Genomic DNA, 9,378 nt, shown 5'->3' with positions numbered 1-9,378 from the left:
CTCCGTCTCCGCGTCAGGCCCCGCCCCTCTCCCGCTCTGCCCTCGTTTCAGGCTCCGCCCCCGGTGTCCGGCCCCGCCCCGCGTCCGGCTCCGCGGGAGCCGCCTAGCCCTCGCCCCCGAGCCCTCACACGCGGCCATGGCGGAGCACGATCTGCAGCTGGTGGCGCGGCGCATCCGCAGCTTCCCCGACTTCCCCATCCCGGGCGTGCTGTTCAGGTGCGGCCGCGGCCCGGGCGGCGCGGCACAGCCCGAGCGTTGGCGCCACGCTCGGCCCCCGGCGCGAGTGCGTGGGCTGCTCCGGGGTCCCGCAGGCTGCACGCCCCGCCAGCTCGAGTCACCACCCCGTCCTTGTGCGCAGGGACATCTCGCCGCTGCTGAAGGACCCTGACTCCTTCCGCGCCTGCATCCGCCTCCTGGCCAGCCACCTAAAGACCGCGCATGGCGGCAAGATAGACTACATCGCAGGCGAGTGGCCCGGCGCGGCCTCCTCTGCCCCGCCCGTCCCTGTCCAGTGCTCCTGCTCAGGTCCCCCTTCCAGGCTCGTTCTCCTGTTCCGCGCCCAAGTTCCCGTTCCCCGTCCTTCTGTCGCCTAGCCTCCTGTCTTTCATCGCCGTGACCCTGCCCTCCAGTTCCTACATGCCCTTGGGTCCTGCTCCCTATACCTCTACCCCGACCCTTCTGTCCCCCCTTTTTTCCTATTCTTCTACCCTTTCTGCCCCCTCTTTCCCCGCTTAATGGGAGAATGGGACAGGGTGGGGTGACTTCCCGTTCCTCCCACTGTGGCCTGCAGTGTCTGCACAGCCTTGCACCTTTGCCCCCTGACCCCACTGGCTCTGCCTGCTTAGGGTGGCCAGGCATCCTGGGGGCAGGGCTGTGTGGGGTCCACGCATGAGCTTAGGGGAGGGCTTTGGGGGTTTTTCAGAAGACCGCCAGGAGGAGGGACCCATCTTGGGATCACCATCAAGGGTTGTAAGCCCAGGCCTGCTCTGGGCCACCGGACGCCTGCTTGGTAGCGCTGAGACAGGGCTGCCCACCCCTACAGCCTCAGCCCTCGGGTGGCTGCTCCTGGGCCTGGCGGCACCAACTGGAAGCCTCCCTCTGGTGGTGCCCACTCTGGGTTCCAGGCCGGGTACCTCCTCCCCTAGAAGCTTGCTATATGGGACAGCCATGGCGTCTCTAGGACCGTCTGACCTCCTCGGCCCAGCCACCCTCCTCTTCTTGTTGCCTCTGCGAAAGCTTTTGTGTTGAGTGCCTGCTGTGTTCCAGACCCGGGACCCAGCCTGGGGCTTGGGAGGTGGCCCTGGATAGCTCAGTGCCCACCAGGGGTTATCAGGAGAGGTCACCCGAGGGGTACACATCCCACCCTGCTCACTGCCCTGAGGGACATACCCCAGGGGAGGGGTGACCTCACTTCCTGCCCGTGTGGGAGGGTACACTGAGCATCCTCCTCAGCTCAGTCCGCCTCTTGAGGTGCCAGCCTGATTACTGCCTGCTCTTGTGGACAAGGAGCTACAGAGCAGGCACTGCCCCTGGGGAGTGATAGGCAGTCTGTGAGCTGAACAGAGGCCAGGTGACCTCTCCAGGCAACCGTTCTTGGCCTGTAGGATCAACTAGGCCCTGGGATGGGTGTCATCAACCTTCTAGGCAGAGCCAACAAGACCAGGTGTCCCTTGTCGCTGGCTGCTTGTCCCCATGCTGTTGTGCTCCGGGCTACTGCCTGACACCCTTTTCCCCTGACAGGCCTAGACTCCAGAGGCTTCCTGTTTGGTCCTTCTCTGGCCCAGGAGCTGGGCCTGGGCTTTGTGCTCATCCGAAAGCGTGGGAAGCTGCCAGGTCCTACAGTGTCTGCCTCCTACGCGCTGGAATATGGGAAGGTGGGCAGGCTGGGGTGGCCAGAGGGGCAGGAGCGGGTCCCTGAACTCCCCAGGCTCACACAGCCAGTCACTGCCCACTTCCTGTCCACAGGCTGAGCTGGAAATTCAAAAGGATGCCCTGGAGCCCAGGCAGAAGGTGGTTGTTGTGGACGATCTGCTGGCCACTGGCGGTGAGCTGACTGGGTGTGGGTGGGAGGGAATGCTACCCACTGAAGTGGCATGGAGCAGGTGGCATCTCAGCCCTTTCTGGCTTACTGGGGCCAGAGGGGGCTTTGGTGCTGTGGCAACCACCTCTTCCCTCCCTGTCCCCTGGGGCTGGCCCAGCTCAGAGCCCGGGGCCTCACCCTACACCCACACCATCCCTAGGAACCATGTGTGCAGCCTGTGAACTGCTGGGCCAGCTGCAGGCCGAGGTGCTGGAGTGTGTGTGCCTGGTGGAACTGACCTCGCTGAAGGGCAGGGAGAAGCTGGGGGCTGTGCCCTTCTTCTCCCTCCTGCAGTATGAATGACTGGGTGACCAGGATGGCTGCCCACCCCCTGCCTGGCATCTTCAGCTGGACAAGATTGTGATTCTACCCTGAGTGCCTTAAATGACGTCCACAGGCCACCAGTGGCTGCCCTTGGAAATGTTTTACTTGTCCTTGGTTGAGTGACCTTTGGTACCCACAGGTATCCACCTGGGGCCCTTCCTGCAGGTTCTGGAAGTGCCAAAACCTAAAGCACAGCCACAACCAGGCCACCAAGCCCAGTTACAAATGCAGCAAGATCACTCCAATAAACAGCTTTGCTACACCACCGTCTCTTGTCCATCACTTGGGCTGGGGGAAGCCTGGGGCAGTGCTCACTTCAGTGGGAGGGCTGTACATCACAAGTCACAGACCAAGAGGTGGCTGCCACCTGCCCTGGAGCCCAAAGTGCCACAGCCAGGTGTCTGGAGATCTGCCAGCTTCCCCGGGATTTCCATGACCTTGCAGACATCTTCAAATCTGGTATTCTAGAACCCTGTGGTGATACTGGGCCACCCTGATAGTCCAGGGCCACCAGTGTTTTCCAGTTCCCCAGATATAATTTGTGGCAGTCTGGGACTGAGACTGTCCTGGGCCACCCTCAGGTGGGACCTTTGCTCCCTTGTTGGCACTGTCCTGAGGAACTGAGCCCAACTCAGGAAGGCAGCCCTCTCAGCAGCAAACTTTTATTCAAATCTTACATGACAAAAAGCGAACAAGACTGGAAATTCCAAAGCCTTGGGTATTTGGAAGTTGACCTCAAAGTAAGCAAAAAAGATCTTCCTGGCGAGATACTTTTAAAAAGCTTAATTTTACAAGGCATTTTAGCTCAAAATCTAGAAAATCAAAATTCTCTTCATTCTTCAAAGGGAAGTCTGATTTCATGTTCTCAGAACCTCATCTTTGTACATTAGATTTCTTTTGTAAAGAGGCTCCTTCAAGCAAGGTAGGAAGTGCCCTGGGAGGACACAGCTCTCAGCTGGCCTATGGAACATGTGGACCTTGATCCTAGCTTTAAGCAGGACCTTGAGCACCCTTCAGCAGCTCATGGTGGGACACCCAGCAAGCCTGTGTGTCAGTGTCCCCTCTGCTGTATGAGATCACAGCTCAGCAGGCTAGGACATGGACATCTGGAGGGACACTGCCCTCCCAGCCACAGAGCCACACTCTGGGTGGCAGCAAAGGCCAGCTGCCCCAGCCCACTTCCCTGATACACCCACAGGGGCTGGAAGTGGCTTCCCCACCCCAGCAGCCAAGACAGAGCCCACTCAGAGATCCCTGGAGCAGACCCACTCTCCACATGGCCAGAGGCCACACAGCCTGCAACCCATGTGCAGTATATGATGGGCAGGGCAGGCGGCCAGGCACCCTGGGAGGAAGATCCAAAGTTCATCCAATTAGTGGAACGAAAGGCTTGATTGTCCTGCTTGTCCGTGGCTCACAGCCCCTCTGCACGAGCCTGATGGGCCAGCCGTGCTGCGATGCTGGTCAGGTCAGTAGCTTTGTCCAGCTTGATGTAGGTGTCCGTGCGGATGCGGTGCAGGCTGAGCCAGTCTGGCAGCAACTCAGCAAGGAGCAGCACATGCTGCTCCATCTCCCCTGCAGAGATGGGTGTGTGAGCCAACCCCTGACTTCTCCCCTGCCGCCACCCCCCCCATGACTGTACGCAGATCTTTAGCAGGGAGCCAACAGCCCTTCTGTATATCTATGTGCACTGGTTCCAAGCAGAAGCCCAGACGTGGGGTCCCTGGGCTGTGCTCCAAGAAGTGGAGAAAACAGGCTGGGGTTGTGGCTCAGCGGTAGAGCGTTCACCTAACATGTGCGAGGCCCTGGGTTCAATCCTCAGGCGCCACATAAAAATGAGTAAGTAAAGTAAAGGTGTTGTGTCCAACTACAAGTAAACGTTATTTAAAAAAAAAAAAAAAGTTGAGGAAACAAGGGCTGGGGACCCTCCAGCTCAGGCCCCAGTGCTGGGGAATTTGCCCAACTGTGCAGGCCCTGAGGCAGGCAGTACCCACCTGCTTGAGGCCTGGGAGAGTGGATGCTCCAACAGGGCTTTGGGTAAGAAGTCGGGATTATTCTGAGGACTGCAGGTAACTGGGCAGGTTTGTGAAGGTGAGGCTGAGCAGAAGCCGCCTCCGTGGCGATAGAACAGGGGTGGAGCACAGTGGGGAGCACCTACCCTGCGTGCCTGAAGCCCTGGGCTGTCCCCAGCACCCAAAAAGCAAAGGCTCTACAAGCCAGGCAGGCTCAGGGTTCCTGGAGGAGTGTAGTGCCCAGCACCCAGCAGGGCACACCACAGGCACCCAGTGCACATTGGGCCAGTGGAGCGAGTGCACCACAGACAGCAGCCCACACCCACCCTGGCCTGCACGTACCTGGGCTCAGGGCAGCTCGGCAGCTGCCAACCATCCTGGCGCAGGCCACGTCCATGGTGAGTGCTGGCTTGCGCTCGGACACAAAAACACCACGCAATACCCGGGCCAGCTCAGGTAGCCGCTCCAGCCGCTGCAGGCGCAGTTCCTGCTCCGGGGACCGTGTCATCTGTGCCAACTGCTTCTGGGCCTCCTTGGCCCGGATCTTGTGGCCAGGGAGGGAAGCAGGTCAGTAAAGCAGGTCACCACACGCCCCCCACCCCCTGCCCATCTGTAAGAACTCACCCGTTCCAAGAGGGCCTGGGACACACCCTTCAGGGCACTTGGAGGGGTGGCTGGTGGGGTGGCCGGCAGTACAGGGCTGGGGGGCCCTGGGCTGCTGGGCTCAGCTGAGCGCAGGGCCATGTCACTCAAGGCCTTCTCCATCTGCGGGGTGGGTGGAGTCAGAGGAGAGGTCACAGGAAGCAAGGAAGCCCCAACTCAAGACCCCCGTGTTGCTCTAGGCCTAGGCCTAACTCCACGCCCACGCACAGCCCACCAGCAGCAGTCCCAGGGATGCAGGCATAGGCTGCAGCTGGTGAACAAGGGCACATCCTACCATTTCTCTGCCCTTCACCAAGGATGAGCTTGGTGAAGCCTCAGGAACCAGACAGGCACCCAGCTAGGCCTCACTGCCTCCAGAGACAGGGGCCAGGTCAGAGGTCAGCAGCCTCAAGCAGCCTCACCCTGGGTGACATCAGGCTTCGGGCCCGGGCCAGCACCTCCTGGGCAGTGGTGAGTCTCTCTGTGTTGGGTGGCTGGGGCAGCTCGGCCGGCTCAATGTCAGGCACACCATCCACATTGAAGCGTGGGTGCCAGCGAGTCAGTTGGTCCTCAGGCACAGCCAGTGGGGGGCTCAAGGAGGCCAGGAAAGCCTGTGGGAGAAAGGCTGGGTGTTGTGCGGCCTGACTCCCAGCAGGGCAGCCTGGGGGATGTCACCTAACCTCTCTGTGCCCAGATAGTGTTGCTCTAGGCCTAACTCCACGCACACACACAGGCCACCAGGAGAGCTAGGCAAGAGAACACGTGCAGTCTTGCACAACAAGGACTCACTGACCCACTGAGAGCCTTCTCGGGCCTCTGGTCAGCCCTGAGCAGCTATGGCTGACTGTGTAACAGGACATCTTAGAATGCAGGGCAACCCTTCCCCACCTGGGATAGCCATGGCGAGGGTTAGAGGGAACTTCAGAACTCCACACTCCTGTGAGGCGATCACAAAGCCCAATAGAGAGCTGATGGCTCACAAGGAGGCCCCAAGTTGAGGGCATTGCTGCTCACCCTGTGGTGCTCCTTGACTCGCTCCACCAGATTCCTGCTGAAGAGCTGTCGGCGCTGCAGAAGGCGCGAGGCTGTGAGCTGGGGGGCACTGCCAGCCTCTGCGGGGACAGTCCAGGCCTGAGCCCCAGGCCAGGCCAGCCCAGCCCAGCCCCACAGGGATGCCTCACGCCCTCCCTCAGAGCATGCAGAGCTGCAAGGGGGACCCAAAGCCAGGTGAGGAGATCCAGCCACTGGCACTCACCTGAGTCCAGCACGGGCTCGATGGTGAGCTGGTAATCAGATCTTTTCATGCCATCCTTGAAGGTGGGGATGTTGCGCTCCTGGCGAAAGCGGTAGGACTCAGGGTACACAGTTTTGATCTGGCCCACGTTGCGCTCCTCAAAGCGCCTACAGCAGAAGGGGCTGGGTCAGAAGGAACCAGGCTTCCGGCTTAGGGTGGGCCAGGCCTGACCCTCAGCCTGCTCACCTGTGCATCATGTCCTGGACAGCCTGCTTGACCTTGGCAAAAGTCACAGTCTCAGAGCGGTTGTGGAGCATGCCCACGATGGTGTCCATGCTGCGGAACATCTCGGCCAGCACCTGGTACTTGTAGGGCAGCACAAGGCCTGGGGGCCCAGGCTGGGCCAGGGCATGGAAGCGCTGGTAGGCAGGTGCCTTCTCGCCACTGTCAAGTCAAGGAGAGCCAGGGTCAGAGGCAGGCCCAGATCACATCCCTTCAGTGCCCAGCCACAGGCCCCATGGCATGTACCCTTCAGAGAGCCCTTGCCAGCCTGCTGCCTGCCTAAGGAGCAGCCTCAGGGAGGCACACTTAAAAGCCTGCTCCACAACCAGCTCTACCACCCTCCCTCGGGCCCCAGCCCAGCTTCCTCAGCTCCAAAAGACATAGGGCTTGGGGAAGACAGTGACACTGGGATGTCACTGTGGGTGAACTGTCAGTGTTGAGCCCAGCGAGGCAGGAATGACCAGCACCCAGGGCTGCAGCATGCAGCTGGTGAGCAACATGGTCTGTGCTGTCTGCTCCATGCCCTCTCCACATAACTAACCCCCTAGGAGACGCAGCCCTGGCCCTCCACCTGCTCGGGCCCCTGCTGTGCCTGCTGCTCCCTGTCTTCTCCAGGGTGCCTGAGCACACTCACCATGGCTGCTCTGCAGATCCCTCAGCCTCCGATGTGCTAGTTTCCTTAGCGTCCTTCTGAGCACTGGCCCTCAGTGCCTGGGCCTGTGCCCCCAGCACCCGTGCCCGCTGCAGACATGACTGGAGCTCAGAGATGGTGTCCTTGGAGAGGGCCTGTGGACACAGGGTGGGTGAGCCATCCAGTCACCCCAGCCCCTCACACACTGCCTGCTCCAGCCTCACAGCCTCTTCACCTTGTCCTTGGGGGCTGCCAGGCAGGGCAGCTGACCTTCGGAGGGAGCAGTTCTCTTAACCTTCTTGCCCGGGGAGATAGGGGCAGGTGGGGAAGTGGGACAGCAGTCCTGCTGGGAAGGAAGCCACAGGTGAGCACATGACAGGCCTTGGGGAACACCAAGAGAACGGACTGCCAACTAAATGGACCCTGCCAGGACCGAGCAGAGGTCCTGGGCATCCCTGCTAATCTGTGCTGGGCCACCGGCGGCATAGTCATCCGGCCCGTCCATTCTTGGGGCAGCTTCGAGGCCGACCCCTCACCCAGCACTGCAGGTGAGGGAGCTTCACGTGGCCACGACACTCCAGGGCCACGGTCCTTGGAGGCCTGTGCTCAGGCCCTCGCGACGCCCCTGCGGGTGGGCTCCCTCCGGCTCCACGGTCCCCGCCCTTCTCCCCAGCCCCCACCCCCGTCCCCATCCCCCGCCCCGTCTGATCAGTCCGCGCTCCAGTTCCAGTCCGCCGTTCCGTCCCCATCTCCTCTGACCTCTGCCCGGTCCCCGTCCTGCAGCCGCAGCCTCCGGCGCGCGGGCGGCCCGGGCCGGCTGCTCCCGGGTGCGGCAGGAGGGCGGGCGCGCTTGCGGCTGCTGCCCGGGGTGAGCGCGGGGCCCGCGGCGGAGCTCGGGGTGCGGCAGGCCGACTTGGCCCGCCGCGCGGCGGGACCCGGGCGGCGGCGCACGAAGAATTCGGTGACGCGGCGCTGCGCCATGGTGAGGAAGCGGCGTCCGGACAGTCTCCGCGCGGTTTTCGCGCGGTTTTCGTAAGGCCCCGCCCGGGCCGTTCCATCCTGCGGAGCACGCGGGGGAAACGGACGAGGCCAGTGCGCGCACTGCTGCCTTGGAGTCACCTGCGCATGTGCCTCTATAGCCCCGCCCAGATCGTACCATCGGTCCGAGCGCGAGGTGGGGGGGCAAAGGAACGCGGCCGGCGCGTGCGCACTGCTACGCGGGCGTGCTAGCAGCGTCTCGCCCAAGCTGTGCTGCGCCGGGCAGCGCGGGACCAGCGCGGTGCACCGGCCCTGAGCCCGTGTGCGGGAAGGAGGGGCAACGTGCTTCCCTTATCCGGGAAGCCGGCGGCAAGGCTCTCGTTGAGAAGGCTTGGGGCGCCCGGAGAGCCCAGCCCTGGGGGACAGGCTCGTCCGCTGGGGAGCTGAGGGCCGACGGGGCCTTCTGCCCTCCCGCCGTCGACGGCTTCCGCAGGCGCGAATCGTGCCCTCGGGGAGCGCCGTGGGGCGTCGCGGCCAGGGCTCGCAGAGGAGCTCGGGAGTGGGGGACGGGCCGAGGCCGGGCCGCACGGCGCTCGCAGGCAGGGCTCGGCTCGCCCCGTGGTGCGGACGGCCGCGAAGTCGCGCTGGGCCGGGCCGGGGCGTGGCTCGGTGCCGGGGCGCTCTTTCCGCCCGACACGGAAAGCCACAAACGAGAGCCCAGGGCAGGTTGAGGCCGGCACATTGTTAATGATCTTGTTTCCATACGTGTGCTCTGTGCCACCCGGTAAAGCTGCTTTTATTTATTTATTTTTAGCTGTAGATGGACACACTTTTTTTTTAATTTATCTTTACGTGGTGCTGAGGATGGAACCCAGGGCCTCGCACGTGCCAAGCACGCGCTCTACCACTGAGCCACAACCCCAGCCCCGAAAACGTATTTCTTAAAACAAGAAGGGCCAGAAGCAACTCACAGCTGGTGGAAGTGGTCTGTATCATGGCAGTTGTGGGTTACCCAGATGTATGAATGCTCGGAGACTGGAGGGTACATCAAGATATGCATTTCAAGGTACATAAATTTGTACAAAAATCAAATTACAAACAAATATCAAGCTATTATAAAGAGCATGAGTCAAAAAGTGTTTAGAAGTGACATCTGTCTGACTTAAACAATTATAAAACATTAATGTTGATGTCC

At 61.5% G+C, this 9,378-nt stretch overlaps 2 protein-coding genes across 3 annotated transcripts; one reads left to right on the top strand and one right to left on the bottom strand.

Annotated features, from left to right (window-relative positions):
• Positions 1-90: 90 nt before the first annotated feature.
• Aprt (adenine phosphoribosyltransferase) lies at positions 91-2,666 on the top strand. The gene is made up of 5 exons (XM_027933211.3): positions 91-216; positions 359-465; positions 1,741-1,874; positions 1,966-2,044; positions 2,241-2,666. The coding sequence occupies exons 1-5, from the start codon at positions 137-139 to the stop codon at positions 2,381-2,383; spliced, it is 543 nt and encodes a 180-aa protein (XP_027789012.2). The 5' UTR covers positions 91-136; the 3' UTR covers positions 2,384-2,666.
• Positions 2,667-3,052: 386 nt separating this feature from the next.
• Cdt1 (chromatin licensing and DNA replication factor 1) lies at positions 3,053-8,186 on the bottom strand. 2 transcript variants are annotated; one of them, XM_027933281.3, is made up of 10 exons: positions 7,965-8,186; positions 7,441-7,551; positions 7,209-7,360; positions 6,539-6,736; positions 6,314-6,459; positions 6,073-6,170; positions 5,481-5,669; positions 5,041-5,181; positions 4,759-4,960; positions 3,053-3,979 (listed from the first exon to the last, which is right to left on the bottom strand). In XM_027933281.3, the coding sequence occupies exons 1-10, from the start codon at positions 8,184-8,186 to the stop codon at positions 3,819-3,821; spliced, it is 1,620 nt and encodes a 539-aa protein (XP_027789082.3). In that variant the 3' UTR covers positions 3,053-3,818. The 2 variants fall into 2 exon arrangements, with proteins under 2 accessions (XP_027789082.3, XP_027789084.3); XM_027933283.3 differs by having other exon boundaries at positions 7,441-7,548.
• Between the last annotated feature and the right edge of the window lie 1,192 nt (positions 8,187-9,378).

This window comes from Marmota flaviventris, chromosome 18 (genome assembly GCF_047511675.1).
Source record: "Marmota flaviventris isolate mMarFla1 chromosome 18, mMarFla1.hap1, whole genome shotgun sequence".
Lineage (NCBI taxonomy): Eukaryota > Metazoa > Chordata > Mammalia > Rodentia > Sciuridae > Marmota > Marmota flaviventris.
The sequence above is the reverse complement of the archived record's forward strand: the minus strand, read 5'-3'. Positions and strand labels throughout refer to the sequence as shown.